The 21,085-nt window shown below is 36.5% G+C and overlaps 2 protein-coding genes across 4 annotated transcripts in view; both read left to right on the forward strand.

The window, feature by feature from the left end:
• CMPK1 (cytidine/uridine monophosphate kinase 1) overlaps nucleotides 1-9,182 on the forward strand; it is a 38,481-nt gene extending 29,299 nt beyond the window's left edge. The window contains exons 2-5 of the mRNA XM_006161307.3: nucleotides 4,579-4,763; nucleotides 6,941-7,017; nucleotides 7,576-7,672; nucleotides 8,441-9,182. Coding sequence (XP_006161369.1) covers nucleotides 4,579-4,763; nucleotides 6,941-7,017; nucleotides 7,576-7,672; nucleotides 8,441-8,482 — 401 coding nt within the window. The 3' untranslated portion in view covers nucleotides 8,483-9,182. The remainder of the gene's footprint in view (nucleotides 1-4,578; nucleotides 4,764-6,940; nucleotides 7,018-7,575; nucleotides 7,673-8,440) is intronic.
• The window catches only part of CPQ (carboxypeptidase Q), a 580,759-nt gene that overhangs the window by 195,560 nt on the left and 364,114 nt on the right, over nucleotides 1-21,085 (forward strand). The window lies entirely within an intron of this gene.

Below are 21,085 nucleotides of genomic sequence, written 5' to 3' on the forward strand. Positions count from 1 at the left end.
GGGAGTCCAGCACCCTCAACCACCATGCCACCTGCCAGCCCCAAAATAAAAATAATTCTTAAAAAAAAAAAATTTACCATACAACAGTACATGTTACACCAGCAGCAGCCTCATACATTTCCCCCTTTTGTTTTTTTTTTTTAAGGTTTTTTCATAGGGCACATACACTCCCCAGAGAAAGAGGCACTGAGAGGGAGACTGGGAGATTACCCCCAGGGGGTAATCTTCCTTCTGCACTCTTCTGGGAATTTGGGCATGCATGCACATATACCCTGCCTGATTTTCAAGCTGCCAGATCTGGGACCCGAACTGTGGTTGGCCATAAGGAGTCCGTCCAGCCCTATAACCACTCTGCCACCTGCTGACCCCATACATTTCCTCTCTACCAGGTCTCTTGCTTGCATCATTTTCTTTTGTGCTTGATTTAATCTTATGTTGTTTTAATTATCATGGCCCTTCTAGTGGGACAAGATGTGGAAGTGTGGAAAACAATGATATTGATGATCCAGACCTTATGTAGACTAATGTGTGTGTTTGTGTCTTCATTTTTAACAAAACAATTTAAAGAGGAAAAAAATATTAGAAATTTTAAAAATATAATAAAGCTTACAGGATGAGAATGTAAATAAGGAAAGAATTTTTAAAAAATAATTATTTAATTTCATTTATTCATTAATTTATTTTTTTAATTTGACCAGCGAGAGAGAGGGACAGAGAGAGAAAGAAAAAAAAAGAGAAAGAAAGAGAGAAAGCAAGCCACCAGGTCCAGGACTCAAACCATGGTCGGCCATATGGGAGTATCCAGCATCCAACACCTTAACCACCATGCCATCCGCTGGTCCCAGAAAGAAAGGATTTTGAAACAGCTTCACAGTGTTTGTTTTTTAAGCTAAGTGTATTACAAAAAGAGTCAAAAAACTTTTTAAAAGTTTGGGACCAGCAGATGGTGTAATGGTTATGTCACTGGACTCCCACATAGTCAACCATGGTTCAAGTTCTGGACCAGGTGGCTAAAACTCACGCTGGCTGTGTGTGTGCATGTGCCCAAAATCCCGAGAGGAGGATAGAGGAGAAGGGATTGTGATGTGGTCATTTCTCCTACGGGGTGATTTCTCGCTTTCTGTCTCTGTCTCTCTATGTCTCTCTGGTGAGCATACACGCCCTATAACAAAAATCTCCCTTTAAAAAAAAAAAGAAAAAGCTTAAGGCTGGCTGTGCACCTGTAATCCTTGGTAACTAGGAAGCTGGAGCAGGATGGTGGCAATATGTCCAGGCCCCAGCAAAAATCTCCCATTACAAAAAACTTAAAATGTTGATAAAATAAAGCAGTTACAGTAAGCTAAGGTTAATTTATTATTGAATGAAGAAAACTTTTTTATAAATGTAGTTAAGTATACAGTTTTATTAAAATCTACCATCGTGTACAGTCATATTGTAGACCTTCACATGCACTCATCACTCACTCACCGACCCACTCAGAGCAGCCTCTGGTCCTGCTGCTCTTACAGTTTATTTGTAACTTTGTTAGTGTATGTGAGAGTAATATGCTAAGTTCATGCTAAGTACCTATAATGGTGTACTATTTCTCATCTTTTATAATGTGTTTTTACTGTACCTCTTTTTTACATGTTTAGATGCATAAATGCTTACCATTGTCTTACAGTTGCCACCCATGTTCAGTACAGTGATGTACCATAATGTGTGTAGCCGAGGAGCAATAGAGTATACCATATAGCCTAGGTATGTAGTAGATGATACTGTCTAGGTTTGTGTAAATACACTCAGTGATATTTACTCAATGAAATCATGTAACAACGCATTTCTCAGAATATGTCCCCCTTCTTCAGTGACATACGACTGTATTCTTGCTGCATGGTTTTAATCATGCCCAAGGTTCTTACTGTATCGATGATGAAGAAATCTATAGCCCTAGCACAGGTCCTTGTTCTGAATTCCAGACTTGTATTTCTAACTATCTGTGGACATCTGTCTGTCTCACAAGCATCTCAAAATCAACATGTCAAGGGTCCAGCAGGTGATGTGGTAGTTAAAGTGTTGGACTCTTACATGTCCGGCCATGGTTCAAGTCCCAGATCTGGTGGCTTGCTTTCTCACTTTCCCTCTCTCTGTCTCTCTCTGGTGAGTGCACATGCTCTGTAGCAAAATTTAAAAATAATAGTAAATAAAATTAAATAAATAATTCTTTTTAAAAAATCGACATGTCAAAAGCTGAATGTATAATCTAAAAGGTGATCTTCCTTTATTTCCTGTCTTGGTTAATGGTTCTACTACTACCCAGCTGCTCAAGGCAGAAATCTGGGAGCTAACCTATATTGTCTGCTACTTCTTCATTTTCCCAAATCTATTCAGCGAGCAGGTCTTTCCAATTATCTTTCCTGTAATCCTCTTCTGTTTCTTTTCTCTGTTACCACTATCACCTTAGTTCAGATCCTATTTTTTTCTTACCTAGACTATCACTAGAGCCTTCTAATTAATCTATTTGCCTTTAATCGATCCTTGTCATCTTCTAATTCATCCTTCTTGGTGGCATTAGAGTGATTTTTCCCCTAAAATGCAATATAAGCATGTTTTTCTGCTTAAAATTCTTAAATGGTCTTGTACTGCTTTCAGAATAAAACCCATAACCTCAGTGTGACATTACAGTTTTCATCAATCCTCCCTACTTACTTTCTAGTCATAGCTCCTGCCACTCTCTAAACGTACTTGAGATTCAGTTATACCAGTTTACTTCAAATTCATCATACATAGCTGTTATGCTTTCTCATTTCTGAGCCTTTATACATCCAGTTTCCACTCTTTGGAGGGCATTGATCTCTGTCTGCCTATTTTATTATTCAGTATTCAGCTCTACTTCCACCTCTTTGGTATAGCTTTCTCTCACAGTTTCCCAGGCAGTTTGTGCTTATGTCTTGGCTTTACCGTAGTGTCTTTTACACATCTACTCTAGAACTCAGCACATCTACGTATATGTATCTGTCATGTTCACTGACAGTGGGCCTCAAATAAATGTATGATGAGTGAGTATAATATTGATGTGCCAAGCCAGCCCTGTGGCCTAGTGGTTAAGGTAGCCAGATCCCACGTGGCTGACCACTTGCTTGATCTAGTGGCTGGAGAACTATGCCAGGCATGTGTGTGTGCATGCCCCAAATCCCAACAAAATGGAAAAATAGGGGAGAAGGGATTGCTGCTTGACCATGACCTTGGAGTGTGCTTTCTCCCTCTCCATCTCTTTCTCTCTCTTTCTCTCTGGTGAATGCATGTGCCCTTTGGGAAATTAAAATACACACACACATACACACACACATACATAGAGTTGTACCTTCCACTACATAATTGTGGTAGAAATGCTATAACCGAGACCTAAGAGCATCCTGTACCTGTTCTATATATACCAGAAAAGAAGCTAGGTGCTGGTATAAAACCCACCTCAGGTAAAGTTCTTTCTCTGGAGAAAGACAGCCATCGTTCTCCTCAAGGAACAAGAAAGCCTGAGTGCAGAGGGTACCACATTGTCAGTGTGTTATCAAGGTGCTGGATGCAGGACTCCACCTAGACTGTCATCTGTGTGGAATCCAGTGCCTTAACCACCATGCCATTGGCTGGCCCTCTTTTGCCACCTTTCTGATTTTATTTTTTTTTTTTTTGCTACCTATGTTTTGGGACAGCCAGTGGCATTATTTTAGTTCTACACTAATAGTTAATGCTAACAATCTTTTTATATTTGTCCAAAGCTTTTTGTTCTTAGACTTGAATTGTAGCAAAGTTGAGCTCCTATAGACATCGCATACTTGACCATAGCAAAATGACTTGGGAAAGACAAAGGAAAGGCAAAACAAGGTCTCCAGTGGCTGGAGTGAAGATAATGGCTAATGATTATTTTCCTCTTATTGCTGCTCTTATTGTTTATTTGTAACTTTGTGAGTGTATGTGAGAGTAATATGCTTACTACAGAAACTTGGAAAACTTGTGTATGTTTGTGCATAAAATATACTTAGGCTGCCAGCTTGAGACAACTATGTTAATATATTTCCTTCTAGTGTTTCTATACACTTTTCACTTTTTACTTATGAATTAAGGAGTAATAGTAAAACAAATGCTGGGACCAGTAGGTGGTATGGTGGCTAAGGGCGCTGAACTCCCACATGGCTGACCATGGTTCAAGTCCTGGACCTGGCAGCTTGCTTTCTCACTTTCTCTCTCTCTCTCTCACTCTCTCTCTCTTTCTCTCTCTCTCTCACTCTATCCCTCTCTGGTCAAATCAAAATAAATGGATGAATAAAGTTAAATAAAATTAATTTTTAAAGAATTATTCATTTAAGTGAGAAATCAAGCCACCAGATCTGGGACTCGATCTCTGGTCAGCCATGTGGGAGTGTCCAGCGCCTTAACCCACCACGCCACCTGCTGGCCCAATAAAAACAGTCATTAAAAATAAATAAATAAATACCGATGTATCCACTACTCTGCTTAAGAAATTGCATTTTGTTAATACAGTATTGAACCTAAACTTTCTGTTTCCTTTAGGAAATGGATCAGACAATGGCTGCCAATGCTCGGTTGAGATAACCATCAGTTTATTAAAGAGGGAAATGGATCAGACGATGGCTGCCAATGCTCAGAAGAATAAATTCTTGATTGATGGGTTTCCAAGAAATCAGGACAACCTTCAAGGTTGGAACAAGACCATGGATGGGAAGGCAGATGTATCTTTCGTTCTGTTTTTTGACTGCAATAATGAGGTAATGAAAATTGTCATCTGCCCACATGGGCTTTAAGCAACTAATGGTCAATTTTTGGGGGGAAAGGAATTTTTTTTTGTTTGTTTTTACTTTTACTTATGTTTTATATTGGTGGCAGTATTTTTTTGAATTGGCATATTGGGTAGACAGAACAGCACTGTCTTGCTATTGGAATATTAAAAACTATTTGGCATCAGGAAACTTGTGGACCTTTTTTATTTTCAAAATAATAAGAATTCGGTTTTTTTATCTTTTTTTTTTTAAGTAAAAATTGACATGTAGGGGCCAGCTGGTGGTGTGGTGGTTAAGGCAGCTGATTCCATATGACCAAACCCAAGGTTCTAGTCCCAGACTTAGCAGCTTGAAAAACACAGTGGGCACATGTGTGTCTATGTCCAAAGTCCTTAGAGGAGAATGGAGGAAAAGGGATTGTGGCATGGCCACTCTCCCTGGGGAGTGATTTCTTACTTTCTCTCTGTCTCTCTCTCCCCTACTGAGCATGTGCCCTATAGCAAAACTAAATAATAATACTAAAATTTTTTTAAAAAGAAAAAAAGAATTGACATGTACCATAATGTTAGATAATAAAACTGAACTACTTCTTTCTTAGGTATGTTCTATTATTGACTGTTTGCTGGAAAAGAAACCCATTTAGGGTATTGTTTACTAGAAAATAAACACATTTCTGGGAAATTGGGAAGCTTTTCTATTTTAACGAACATATAAGATAGTCTAATTTGTTTTTTTTAAAGTAAAATGATCTTGGAAAAAATAGGAAAACATTCTTTATGATTTTTTTTTTTTTTTTTTAGGTTTTGCCCATAGACCACTCACACTTGCCAGAGAGATAGAGACAGAGGGAAAGTGAGAGATCCCCCCACCCCCAGGAAGGATTGCTATGCCACAATCCTTTCTCCATTTCATCCCTAGGAACTTTGGGTGCACACATACACATGCCCGGCATGATTTTCAAGCTGCTAGTTCCAGGACTCAAACCACTGTCAGCCATATTGGAGTCCAGTGCCTTAACCACCACTCCACCTGCTGGCCCTTATTGTTTTATTTTTGTTTTGTTTTGTTTTTTATGACAGGTCTTACTTTGTCATAATCATCCTTCCTCAGCTCCCCAAGTCACTGGGATTACAAGGGCCCAGCTACTTTCTGGTACTTTTTATTTTTTTAAAGAGATTTTTGCTATAGGGTACATGCACTTGCCAGAGAGACAGAAAGCAAACCATCAACCCCCACATTCCCCTCTCCTTCATTCTCCTCTTGTAACCTTGGGCACACATGCACACAGGCCCAGCTTGAGTTTTAAGCTACCTGGTCCAAGACTAAAACTGCTGTCAGCTACCTAGGAGTCCAGCAATGTAACCATTTTGCCATCAGCTGGTCCCTCTTTCTGGAACTTCTAATAACATACCTAGATGTATCTTTGAATAACTAAATTAATTTCTCAGTATCATTAAATCAAAAGGCCTGACTCTTACAGCTGCTGTGATATAAATTTCATTAAATTAATACCAACACCTGAGAATAAGAATCTGAAGCAGTGCCTCGAAGGAAGCTGGCTATTCTTAGGTTGAATTGCAGATGTGCCTGTGATGGAGAGACTTGTGGCAGCCTTGAGTTGTTTTAAAATGGAACCCACTTCTTCCAACCCCCAAAAATATGTTTTTACTTATTCTTCAAAGTTAACTTTTGAATGTTACCACAGCTTTATAACTAAGGAATGTTTATTCACAATTAACAAGGGATTTTTTTTATTCAAGTGCAATATGTTGACTCTTAAATATTTGGATATTTATGGCATTATCAAAAAGTAAGCAATAATGCAACAAGTTTGAAGCATGGAATTCATACCTAATAAGTTAATAATATATCGGAGATGGAACCGTACACGTGCAGATCTTCTTCTTATTGCAGTTTGAAAAAAAATACACAGGAAAAACTGAGTCATCATTGAATTCTTATGCTCTGTACTTACTTAACCTAGTTTATATAAATTGAACCACATGTTTAAAAGGACTTTGCATGTTGATTAATGAATTGGACACAGTGGGTTTAATATAGGTTTTTAAAAATCTTTTCAAATATTTTCTTTTTAAGTTAAAAGAATGACAAATTTATATCTTTCTGGTTTTTTTTTTTTTTTAATACTTTGTATCTCTTTTTAGATCTGTATTGAACGATGCCTCGAGAGAGGAAAGAGTAGTGGTAGGAGTGATGACAACAGAGAGAGCTTGGAAAAGAGGTACTTTACAGTTTTTACATCTAACCTCCTCAATCCTGGTGTGGAACTTGACTGGCAGATCACAGATCTACCCCATTTGGGTTCAGAAAAAAAATGTCATCTTTAAATATGTAAATAGCAGGACCAGCAGTTGGCATAATGGCTATGTTGCTGTACTCCCATGTAGCCAACTGTGGTTCAAGTCTGGGACCCAGTGGCTTAAACTCACACTGAGTACGTTTGCGTGCATGCCCAAGATCTCGAGAGAATGGAGGAGAAGGGATTGTGGCATGGCCATATTTCTCACTTTCTGTCTCTCTGTCTCTCTCTGGTGAGCGCATGCGCCCTATAGCAAAAAACTCTCAAAAAAAAAAATGTAAATGGCATGCACATTGATTAAATGTAAATAAGAAATCAAACAATAAAAGTAGAATTTCAAAAAAATATATAAATGGCTTGTATTAGGAGATGGTAAGTGAGTCAGCTGGGTTAGACCCACTGCTGTCCTCTGAGCTGTCCTGTAACACGGAGGGGAAAGATTGGATGCTTAGAGCCTTGCAATATTTGTCTCTTTTGCAGAATTCAGACCTATCTTCAGTCAACAAAGCCAATTATTGACTTATATGAAGAAATGGGGAAAGTCAAGAAAATAGATGCTTCTAAGTCTGTTGATGAAGTGAGTACCCCTGGCCTGCCTTAAAAAAATAAAATCAAATTAAAGTGAAAATGTGATTATCTCTTTTGGGGTGAACAGAAGAAAAACAAGTACTATGATAGGTTAGTTTGTTTTTAAGACACTGGTTAGTTGGTTTGTTTTTAAGACTAAATGAAAAATCAGGTGTTTCTTTTTGAAGAGAGTCTAAAATGAGTTTTACAACTTCAGACCTATTTTTCATGAGAAATGGATAGCTTATTAATTTTAAACCTCTTTTCCCAAGTACTAGAAAATTGTTATTTTAAGAACTGTGATTTAGATCACATTCATTAAAAAAAAAAAAAAATCTATACTGTGGACGGCAAATCATCTAGCTCAAGATCCCCACACTGCTGCTTTCTTCTCTTCCATCACAGATCAGATAGTTCCAGAGGTCCACTACTTATCATCTGTTTCTTCATACATTTTTAAATTGTGGTTTATAAGTCCAGTGTCCAGCACATAGTTCTAGTGTCTCTTAATTTACCTAATCTCTCTTCTCTAAATTATTTTCTTCTTATATTCACAAGATAAAAAGGAAAGGACCAGAAGAAAAGAAAAATTGAATTTAACATTTCTAAAATTTTATGTGCTACTTATATTACTGTCTAAGTTAGGTGAAAATAAATAAAAATGTGATATTTTAATGAACCATTTTAAAAAGTAATATGAAATTGACTTTTTAAGAAGAACTTAGCTATATTGTGTTTTAACAATACCTACCTTTAAAATTCTCTTTTTCCTTTACAGGTTTTCAGTGAAGTTGTGAAGATTTTTGACAAGGAAGGCTAATTGAAAACCTAAAAGCATCCTTGAAATCATGCTTGAATATTGCTTTGGTAGCTGCTGTCACAACCCCCTTTTAAGGCAATTTTAATCTTTCATAATTACATCTCAATGGCTTGGAAGTATATATAGTAAGATAATTTTTTTATGTTTTTTTTTTGGGGGGTCACAGGAAGAAACAGTGAATTCAGGTTTAACTTCATCTTAGTTATGGTGCTCACAAAACAAAGAAGGATATCAACTAGTTCTTTGTTTTTACTGAAAAAGAATATCCCTTTTATAGTTTGTGCCTTCTGTGAGCAAATCTTTTTAGTATGCATGTATATCCCCTTAGTAACTACAATATGTTAGGATTAGGGATCCCCATTTCTTCTTTTTCTTGCAGATTTAAAATTTCCGACCTTAAGTGAATTTGTGGACCAAATTTCAAAGAACTTTTATGTAGTCAGTTCTTGCACAATGTGTTTGGTAAACAAATCCATAAAATGGATTCCTAGCAGTGGTTTAGTATTTGTCAAATAACTGACCATTTACTATAGAAAGGTAAGAAAACTTAGACTTTGTTTTACTACAACATGTTCTGAGTTGTATGACAGGGCAGATTCTTTGCTTCCAAGGTTTGAGTTGGAGGCACTGGGGGTTCAGAGCCTGACAGAAATGTCAGCTTTATTCTGACATACTCTGAGGTGAGAGTATGGGGCAAGGATCACATCTAATGGCTTGTGTTCCTTGAGCTCTATTACATAGTTATTCACGATTAAACTGATCTTAACAAAATTCCTAATAGTGGAACTTCGAAATGCATGTGTTAGATTTATGCTAAAATGATTTAGTTATCATTTTAGTAACACTTCAGAGGTGTTCTGTTTGTTTTCTAGACTAATTGTAGGGTTAGGGTAAATTAGAAGATGCAATCTAATGGTTAGATTTCCCATTTGTATTTTGTTTTCTTGAATTCTTTTTTCAGTGATTTGTTTAATAAGATTTAAAAATCATTGCACTTTGAACAGAAAAATAATAAATGTCTTATAAATGTTGGAAAAAAAAATTAATACTTGCTCATTATAGGAAACATTTACATAAATGTAAAATAAAAATACCTGTGATATTTTCCTTCAATTATTGCTATCATTTCTATTTTTCTCTCTAATATTTTCATATGCATATATATTTTTATGTGATAAATTTGAGTTTATACTGCATATAGTTTGTATCATGAACTTTAATTACATACTAATATATATCTTTTGAAATAAACTCTAAATGTTTCAAAATTCAGTTGTACAATTATCAATATAGCCAAAACCCTATTACTGAAAACCTAAGTTATTTTTTTTTACTCTCTTCTTTTAAATAGCATGGCTATAGAAATCACTTAATATATAAATAAGAATAGATTTTTAAAGGGGATATATTTATGTTTTTAATAAATAACAAAGATGGAGGAATTATCAGGATGTTTTTGGAAGTTGTAAGAGGATGACAACAAATAGTTTTGAAATTGCTCCTATACATGTAAAATATACCCTCAAATGCAAGAAGCCATTTTTTTTGTCTTAATACCTTTGTTTAAAAATGCTGATGTGGGCAGGGGCAGTGAATGGCGTAATGGTTATGTCACTGGACTGCCACATAGTTGACTATGGTTCAAGTTCCAACCTGGTGGCTTTAACTCACACCAGACGCATGTGCACACATGCCCAAAATACGGCCATCTTCTCTGGGGGTGATTTCTCACTTTCTGTCTCTCTGTCTCTCCAGCAAGCACATATGCCCTATAGCAAAACTCTCTCTTAAAAAATATAAATACTGGTGCAAGGGGCCAGCAGGTGCCATGGCGGTTAAGGCAATTGGATTGCCACATGGTTGACTGTTGTTCGTGTCCCGGACCAGTGGTTTGAAAATCATGACAGGCATATCTGTGTGCATGCCCCAAATCCCACTGGTGGGATGATTTATCACTTTCTCTCTCTGACTCTCTGGCAACTGCACATGCCCTATGACAAAAACTTTAGAATACATGCTGATGAAATATATGACTTATTTGTAACGTATATAAATGATATAATATACCATATATTTTAATTATTTAAAAGGATACTATAAATATTGATATTGTATCCTATATTTGTATGTTTATTGTCCACTAGCATTTTTCTTCTTTAAATTATTCGTGTGTATACATTGCCCATTTTTCTATTGATGCTTTAATAATTTTTAATTGATGTATAAGAACTCCTTACATATTAATGACTTTAATCCTTTTATTGTCATGTTTGATTCAAACTGAAATATTTTTAGAGCTATTGAGATGGTTTGTGTCAATCTATCACTTGCTTTTTCATTGCTTCATTAAAGAATATTTATTTCTCATATTAAAAAAAAGACTGAAACCAGCAGTACTTGGATTTTGAGCTGTGTGCACTGAAGATGTGTTCTGCTAGTTCATATCAAAATATGTGTACTTCATGATTTCTATTTATGGGGATGTTTAGGAGCGGGAGAAAGAATGGGTAGAGAAGCACTAGCCTGGGCTTCATGTGTAGAGTTGACTAGATATTTAATGCTGAGCCATGGAAAGTAGAATCCACTCTAACTGGATTAAGCAGACATGAGTATCTTTAAGATTTTAAAGGGCTTACAGAACAATTGGGAAGGCCAAAATTTTAGACTTTAAATTGAAATTTTCAGGAACGAATTTGAGAGTCATTCTGTAGAACTAGGCTACCAAGATTGCTGTTACCTTTCCTAGATTAACCAGTGGCTTTTATCAGAAAGTTCCTGTAGAAAATCTGGACATTTCCACAGTGGTGCTTGTTTCTGAAATAGGAGAGAACAAAGCACCCTACATTGAATTCCTGCTTTCCAGATTTGTGCAATGCATTAAATCAGGAGTCCCCAACCTCTGGGCCAAGGACTGGTACCAGTCTGTGGCCTGTTAAGAATTGGGCCACACAGCAGGAGGTGAGCAGTTGGCAAGCAAGTACAGCTTCATCTATATTTACAGCTGCTCCTTATTGCTCACATCACTGCCTGTCCTCTACCTCTTGTCAGATCAGTGGTGGCATTAGACTCTCATAGGAGCTCAAACCGTGTTGTGAACTGCACATACGAGGGATCTAGGCTGCACGTTCCTTATGAGAATCTAATGCCTGATGATGTGAGGTGCAGCTAAGGTGGTGATGCTGGCCCTGGGGAGTGGCTGCAAATACTGTATTATGGTGAGTTGTATAATTATTTCACTGTATATTACAATGTAATGGTAATTGAAATAAAGTACTGATATTTTCCCCCTATTGATTTCACATGCTTCTCTTTCCTAGACATCTTCTTGAAGGCTGGCATTTTGAAAGGTTTCTATCTTTCACTTATAAACATTCTCCTTAAGGGATATGATGCAGTTCCATGGCTTCAAGTTATTATCTATACATACCTATGACTTCTAAGTGCATATATATGTTCCCTACTTCTATCTGCATTTCTAAGAACTAACAAATCCTCAAATCCTACAATCTCAGCATCCTGTTTCTCCTGTTTCTCATTTTTGGTGATGATGTTGCCATCTATGCAGGCACCTACACTAACAGGCTCAAGATTCTCTTAATACCTGATAATAGTGTTTTGCTTTCATGTTCTTATCATCTGCCTTGAATGCCCTTGATTAAGGATTCAGTTCAAATTGTTTCCTCTTTTATTTTATTTTATTTTATTTTATTTTTAAGAGAGAGTTTTGCTATAGGGTGTGTGCACTTGCCAGAGAGACAGAGAGAGATAGAGAGACAGAAGCAAAAAATCACCCCCCAGGGAGGATGGCCAAACCGCAATCCTTTCTCCTCCATTCTTTGGGTTGGATCCTGACCCCACAAACACTTGCACCTGGCATGAGTTTTAAGTCGCTGGGTCCAGGACTCGAGCTGCAGTTGACTATGTGGGGGTCCAGCAACATAACCATTATGCCATCTGTTGGTCCCTCAAATTGTTTCCTTCTTTATGGAGACTTTTTTATGCTTTCCCATCCCCAAAGAATATTGACCACTTCCTCCTTTCTGACTTTTCTATACCTTGGCATGCTTATATTGTAAGCATCTCTCTAGTGAACAATGAGTCTCTTCAAGCCAGAGCACCTAGTTCCCATGGTTCTAAACCAGGGGGCAGTTTTGCTCTTCCAGGGGAAATCTGGTCACGTTTGAAGATATTTTAGTGGTCCTGACTGAGTGAAGGTGGTATTTGCTTCTAGCAAATAGAGGTTAGGAATGTTGCCAAACATCCCACAATACATGGGACAGGCCTCTGCTTCCTCCTCAACAATCCATTCCAAAATGTCAATAATGCTGAAATTGAGAAGCCCTGCCCTAGTCTTTCACATAGCATAGCACACACATAAGAGTTTCAAGAAATATTAGTTGAATGAATACATTTTCTATTGACCTCACTCCAGCATTCAGTCAGTCATCAAACCTTAAATGTCAAATGATTCCTGTTTTTCATCTTCACTGTCACATCAGAGTTCAGGACCTAACGTCTCCTGCCTATGCTGTGGTAATTGCTTCTTAACAAATCTTTATAACACCAGTCTCATTTTCATCTATTTCCATACTGCTGCTTTAATTATCTTTGTCAAAGGATATTGTTGTCTGTTCTCTGCTTAAAATCCCCCCTATTTAAAATCTTTTATCGCTCACAGTATAGTTTAAATTCTAAATGAGTTTTCAATAAGTGACTCCAGGTAGAGTTTCTGGATGTATTTATTTTTAAAAACTCATTTAAGACGTAAAATTTATTTTTTTCCAAAGTCTTTCTGAAGCCCAGACCAAAAAAAATTGCTTTTTCATTTCAATTCTCAGCATTTTGTTTGCCTATATTATACAATAACCATACTTTATTATAGTTGAGTATTCACAGTTATCTCATATAAGAAACTGTGATCTCCTCTATGCAAAAAGCCACATATTATTTATCTTTGTATCTACTATAGCTTAGGCCCAGTGCCTGATGTGTAACCAATGCATATTAAATATATGCTGATTAAATAATGAATGGATAGTAAGAAAGGTCACAAATTTTAAAAGGATATTGAAAACTCATTCATACTTAAAGGAAGATTCTTTTAGCATGTGTGATTTTCATTGGTCTTTCATGTCCCTGTCTTATCCAAACAACAGGAAGTTTAGTTTTGTATCTGAGTTAAAACAGATGGGAAAAAGGATAAATGACTATCAATCAAATCATGTTTAGGTTGTTCACTACAGTTTATTCTTTCTGGAAACTTAAACAACACAGATTAGACAGTCTGGAAAGCTACAGTTTAAGCTTATCTCTAAATTCCTTCATCTTACAGGAACCTGATTTCTGCCTAGTTCTAGCACATCTAACAAAGAAAGACATCCTATAGTCAGTATGTTCAATCCATTTATTATCAAGGTGCTAACTAATTTACCTGCAAGTTTTACTATCAGAGAATTCATTATTTCCACCTGTCCTCGTCTCTTTCTCCTTTGGTCTCATTGAGGAAACAGTGTTTTCACTGTTTTCTTCAAGGCTTAGTCTTTGTCTGATGTCTAATCGCAGAATGAGTGGAAGTGCTCTGGAGAGCCTATGTCCACAGATGATACTTTGAATTTGGAGGTGTGGGATAAGCTGATGATTCTGATTTCAGTATTAGAAATTGGAAATCAACACAAAGAAGGTGATAACCCTAATAGAAAAATGGACAGAGGCCCTCAGCTGGCTTGTTGGGATCCTAGGCTCATGTATGCCCAGTGTTTCAGGCCGACCTGGAAATCCTGACCTTTAGTTGACCATGTGGCTTTCAGTACTGCAGTTCAGCTTGTTACCAACTGTACAGTCATGCTAGGCCAGTATTTTACATTTTGCAAGAAGATACATAAGCCAAAAATCATCTCATAATGATTGCCTACTTAGGACATGGAGGGAGGCATGAGGAATGGGGATAACAGAGAAAAAAAATTTTAAAAAAAGCAAATAAAACAGAGACTTACTTTGTTTAGGCCCATGATGACTTTGTACTATGAATTAAGGAATATAATAATTGAATACTCTGATAATGATATTAAAAACAAAAATCCATTTGCCTGTCCATGAGTCCTGAGGTTAGGTAGATGTTTGGATAGTTTGTCATTTTCTCTAAGAGGAAAGGAGGCCACTTCTATTTTATTTTTAAAACATCCAGTTTCCTCTCCACTCAGCATTTTATGACATTCACTGAAACTTTTGCTTATCCAGTGAATATAGTGTAAATTCTTTACTTTTTATTTATGCATTTTTAGTTTTCAGGTCATGTGTTTTGTTGTCACTGTTGTCTTCTTAGTGTCTAAAGTTTTGGAGAGAGGGATGATGTCTCTCTTCATATGCTTTTATACAGCCTTTAGCTTAGGCCGACCTTTAGATCACATTAGAATAATCCCAGTGTTCAATTGCATGGAAAATCTTCTAGGAAAAGGTTTTAATTTCTTTGTTTTGACTTTCTGGAAGTGTGGATCATATCCCCTGGATACTTTATAATGAAATAATGTAGGTTGATAGCAAAAAATATCTTTTATAATGAACATTCCTATTCAGCTCACACCTCATCTCTGCCTTCCCTTTAGCAAATCTCTCTGCCTCCTTTTTCCTGATGGAAAATATTTTTTTAAGAGTTACTTTTATTATTTTAACTTTATTTATTTAAATTTGACCAGAGAGGAACAGAGTGAAAGAGAGAGAGAGAGAGTGAGAAAGCAAGCCACCAGGTCTGGGACTCAAACCGCGGTTGGCCATGTGGGAGTCCAGAGCCCTTAACCACCATGCCACTTGCCGGTCCTGATGGAAAATATTTTTGATGAATAATTATAGATTTTTGATAACTACTATTCTGGATGAATCTAAGCAAGGTAGTCAATAATTAAAAGGTTATAGTAAGTATTGAAGTTAATCATGTAGAAGTAGGAAATTTAGATATTCTCAATAGAGATTCTCTTTGTCTCTTTATTTCTCTTTGTGTCTCTTTTTTATTTCTTTGGCTTCTTTCTGAATGCCTCTTTCTCTACTCCTCTCTCTGTTAATCATCTTGTCTTCCTTTCTTTCCCCCTCTTTATCTCATTGTCTCTTTCTCTCCGTCTCTTTCTTTGTTTTGGACTCTCTTTGTTTTTATTTCTTTTTATTTTCTACTTCCTAGTTTCTTCCACAGACCTAGTTTCTTCCATAGACCCTTCCACAGTGTAGTTCAAGACCGATGTATTTGTAGCTATGTCAGGTTGTTGTGCTTTAGAAAGATTTAGAACTTCCTTATTTTTCTTAGATTATAACAGTCTTTGTTGACATCCTCAATGTCATCTTAGAAAACAATAGAGAGGTAAGATATCTGTGGGACACAGTTATGGTTTATTATCTGTTTATGAGGATGTGTATTGTATTCTCAACTGGGCTGGACTGAGGTGTATATCATGGTGGGTAAAGTCTCTTTACAATCTAAATGATGTATAGCAACTGAATGTATTAATAATAATAATAATAATAAATACAAAAAGAGGATTAGAGTTAATTGAAGCAAGTTTGTGAATACATATATTGTACTCTTATAATGGTAAGGAAAACTTTTGTGATGTATTTCACCTTGGAAGTGGCTTGGTAAAAGTCAGTGCCATTTTGATGGCACCTGGAAAAATGCATCAGTCATAACAGTTAGTTAAAGGCACTGTGATCAGAGGAGCTGACTAGACCAAGGTCTTATTACAGGACTTCATACCTCCTCATATTTTTTTGTCTTGAAAAATTGCATGTAAAACTTACAGGAAGTTTTAGAACTTTATATTATCAAATTGAAACCTTCTTATTTCTTTTCCTCCAAGAAAAACATTAAGATTTGTCTTTTTCAGTAGTGTTGGGTCATTGGGAAAGTCATGACGCATTTTGCATAGAAAAACATAAAAATAAAAATTATGACTTTCCTGACAAACTAATAGATGGCTTAGAGATTTTAGATCAACACTGGTCAATGCATGTTCGAGGCCTGCTTGACAAAGAAATGGGTAATAAATAAACGGCTAGAGCCAGATGATATCAGTACTTTTGAGAAGCTAAAGGGTGAAATTGTCAAAATTTGGTTAAATTATACTTAATCCTTTTTGATTGACAGTCAGCCTAAGAACTATCAGATTTTCCTTGGGATCGCCTTCCATAGGAATTATTGTAAGAAGAGCTTGAGAAGTCCTTTATGTTGGTGTTTATTACATATTTATTTCACCCCTTGTGTTAGGTTTCCTCAGAGAAACAAAAGCAATAAATATGAAGAGATTTATTGTAATGTATTGACTTGTTTAGTTATAGAGGCCAGAAGTCATGATTTGCCATTTGTGTTGGAGAGCCAGGAAAGTTAGTAGAGTAGTTTGAAGGCCTGAGAGGTGGAGAGCCAAGAGTATAGAGTCTGGTCTGGCACTAAAGGCCTAAGAACGCATAGTGCCGAGATCAACGAAGATCGATGTTCAGTTCAAACAGTCAGGCAGGGTTAATTCAATCTCCCTTCACCTTTGTGTTTTATTTAGGTCCTCAATGATTGAATGATGCCAACCCATATTTCAGAAGGCCATCTGTTTTATGCATTTCACCAACTCAAATGATAATCCCCTCTAAGAATATCCTCACAGACACACCCAGAAGTAATGTGTAACTGGGCTATCTGGACATCTCATGGTTCAATCAGTTGAAACATAAAATTAACCACTATAATTTCCAAATACATGATAAGGTAATGTTTAGGGCATTTCTGAAAAGTGCATATAGATCACATGTGGAAGGTATAATTCTGTCCGAATGGTTATGGAAACCTGAGATAGGATCAGATTGGATTAGTAGTCAGGATGAACTATTATACAATTATTGATGGGGAGATTTTCAGATAAACATTTTTCAGAAACCTTTGTCTTGGCTCTGTGACAAGTAGTTTGGAGAAGAGAAAGACCAGAGAGAGACCATATGTTAGGGACTAATGGTATAGATAAATGGCCTCAGAAATGGAGAATGAAATAATGTTAAAGATCACTTAATATCTTTTGAATATGAGAAATAAATAAATAGAAGGATTCAAAGATTATAAGGTTCTCATGTGTTGGTTATAGAAAAACCATAATGATATTAAAGAGAAAAAGAGGAGATATACATAAGCTGGCTGGAGACTGTGAATAACAAGTTTTGGTTTAATACGTTGTTCTTATCAGTGAATTCCATAGAAAGCAGGAATATTCTCTTATATCCAGATGTTCCTAAATGCTACAAAGGGATAATAATGAACTAGGGCAGTCACTAATCTCACCCACATGGCATTTCTTATTTTCTTCAATTTAATTTTATAGACTTATCAGTGTTCTCTACTGATATCGCCACAACAATGATTCCTCTTATGTCAGATCAATGTACTGTGAGCTTGATATGGCAAGGGCTGCCTTTAACTGCTATCCCTTCAGTTGCTAAGACAGCACCTGGCACATGGTAGGTGTTTGGTAATTGGTTATTGTGTTGGCATATACTGGATGAGCAGCACGAACAGAGTTAGGTGGTGATGATGCACAGGTGAAACAGGGAAAGCACTGGTTAAGAAATGTGGAGTCATGAAGAAGGGGGGGATAATTCTGTCTAGGGTTGACCAAGCCTTCAAAGGACATGCCATTGAAAGGTAAAGGATTCATACGGATGAGAAAGAAGAAAGGGTATTCTTAGGACAGGAAACAAAAAGAGCCAAGGCTCGAGGATGTGGGTATGTAAGATATGTTTGCCCAGTAGCTGGAGGAGCAAGTTAATGGTGAGGTGAAATAAGTGGATGGTGATTTTTGGTATCTTTTAGTAGATGTACAGAGAACTAAGAGTAAAGAGTTTTGAGTTTTGATCTTTGCTTCATGTTTAACTAATGTGACCAGGAAAAGTTATAAAAATTCTTTGAACTATCTGGGGCAAGTTTCTATGTTATTTATAAGTAATATTGTTATTAGCATGATTTGTATTTGATAAAAGAATTCCTAAGAGTTTCGTTTTTTAGCAAGTTATCTAGTGATCTTTTAAAAATATTTTTAAAAATTCAATTAAGCGAACAACAGTTTACACACTGTTTTCCAAATGGGCATCAATGAAATCATTCGTAATCTCAACTTTTACAGGGAACGGTTACCGTTGTTGCCTGCGAATGGTCCCCTTTTTCTGAATCCTACCGGTTTGTAAATTATCTATGTCAATATTACCATGATCCAAATGAAGTTAAAGCTAATGGGGCTTTTTGTGACAGAAGTAACTATTTGGAAAAAAAAATTTTCAATAGGACTGCCATATCGTGCTGTTCCTGAACCTTATCTTTTAAGTGTATTTTCTGTGCTTAATTTGGGGGAAATTACCACAAAACATCTAGTGCTTTGTTTTCTAAGAAGGCTCTTGGCTCTCTCAGTTCATGGAACAGGACATTAACCCTCAGTCTGCCTTTATGCATTGTTTTTATTTGGAAGAGAAAATTTTAAGAACCTCTTTGTTGACATTATGATTGCTATAAGTGGAAAGAACAAAAAGTAGCTAATGATGGGCAATTAGGAAGTAGAAAGTCCATCTAGTCTTTTAAAGTAGTATTTTCCTGATTATAAAAGTTGTGCATTTTTTCCCAAAGGTAGAAATATTAAAAATAGAGGAAAGCATATATGGAAAAGTAAAATCACGTGAAATTTTATTGCTGAAAAGTCTATGTTCATAATCTACTTTTGTCTATGTGTTTGAATGTTTATAATATGTGGTGAATACATCCTCTCTTTTCTTTTTGTCTTTATTCATGATACATCATGTGTGCACACATGAGTGTAAGGGAGGGAAGGAGGGGGTAGAGAGAGAGAGGGGAAGAGAAGAGAGGGGAAGAGAGAGAGAGAGAGGGAGAGAGAGAGGTGAGTACTCTCTACAGAGTCTTGTCACATTGCAGTCGCCTTCCTCCAGAACTTCAGCTTGCTGGATCTTGGATATTTGTGCACATGCCCAGCATGTTTCAGACTCACTGGGCCAGGGACTTAAACCATGGTCACCTTGTGGAATTTGGCTTTTATTGATTATGTGAACTTTACTTATTTAACCTTTCAAAGGCTCTGCTTTGTTTTCTGTAAACTGGGAGTCATAATAGTGTCTATCTCAAAGGCTGAGACAATGCTTTTAAAGCATTTAGTGCTTGGCTCTAAATGCGTAAAGCAGTTTATTTATTTACATTTTGATATATATTTATTTAGTTTTTATTTATCATTACTATTATTTGTTAATTTGCTACAGGGTATGTGCACTCACAAGAGGGAGAGAGAGAGAAAGTAAGAAAGCAAGCCACCAGGTCCAGGACTTGAACCATGGTCAATCATGTGGGAGTCCAGTGCCTGAACCACCATGCTACCCACTGGCCCCAGCAGTTTGTTATATGAGTCCTTTGGTATTAGATATTGTAATTATTTATAGCTCCCCATCTCTTCCCATATATAATGTTTGATAAACTCTGTACAACCGGTGCCTTCATGTTCATTACCGTTATTTACTAATCTCCGTCAGTTTGGTTCCATGATGGTAAGAATTACTGAGGCAGACTCCTGCCCCACTGTAAATGGTCTTCAGTGAAGAGTTTTTTCCATTAGTTTCTGAAACTTGGACTTCTCTCAATTGTTCCCATCATGTGGATTTGGTCCCACCAAATAATCACAATTGATTGTTGTGGGATGTATTTCCGTAGCAATAACTCTTCTCTTGAATGCCCTGCATAACCGGAACCAGTGAAAATAAAGGCTGGCTGGCTGGGGCTGATAATGTAGATACAATAGTCTGCGTGGGTCTTGCGTCTGAATCTGATCGCTTTTGGCAATGAGGTCAGCTTCAGGGTTCCATACGAATGGTTGCTAGAGGTTTTAAGCAGGTTACCGAAGTCTAGAGGCGGAAGTCAGCTATCAGTAGCACACAATGTGATGAATGAGGGCATGAGGCTAGCACAATGTTATGAATTGTTTTGCTGTTTTACCTGGTAAAATTGGCTCAGCTGCATGTATGTCTTTTTGTGTCTCGATGATGTCTTAGAGCCCACACTACTCCTTTCCCTAACCTACTGATTTATTGAAATATCATAAAGACCAAGATAATATTTAAGTTTAACAAATTGAAATGTTTGGCTGTAAGAAAATGTTTTGGAGCAGCAGAAGGTCTGTGTGTTAATGGGAGTGCGAGAGTTGCTACTACAGCTGCTTTAAAGAGCTTCTAAACACAAATGAGCAGGTCCTTTTTTAGGTACGCACCTTAAAAATGCATAGACCTATACAAGAATATTTATTGCAGTGTTTTCTGTAGTAATAAAAAATTATTATCACAGGAGAGTGATAAATAAATTAGATGAGATTTACACAAGAAAGTATTTGAAAACAGTTGAAATAGATCAACTAAAATTTACATATATCTGCCTGAATTAAATAAAGTTGAATTAAAAAAAGGTGAATTGAGGAATTATAGGTACAGTATTATATTATTTAAGGAACATGCATGTAATACTGTATGTATACATTGATATGATGTAGTGAAAGGATAAACATAAATATTTTAATACCACATTTAGAAAATAAGCATTGTATA

The sequence above is a fragment of the Tupaia chinensis genome, unplaced genomic scaffold (assembly GCF_000334495.1).
Source record: "Tupaia chinensis unplaced genomic scaffold, TupChi_1.0 Scaffold138407_1, whole genome shotgun sequence".
Taxonomy (NCBI): domain Eukaryota; kingdom Metazoa; phylum Chordata; class Mammalia; order Scandentia; family Tupaiidae; genus Tupaia; species Tupaia belangeri.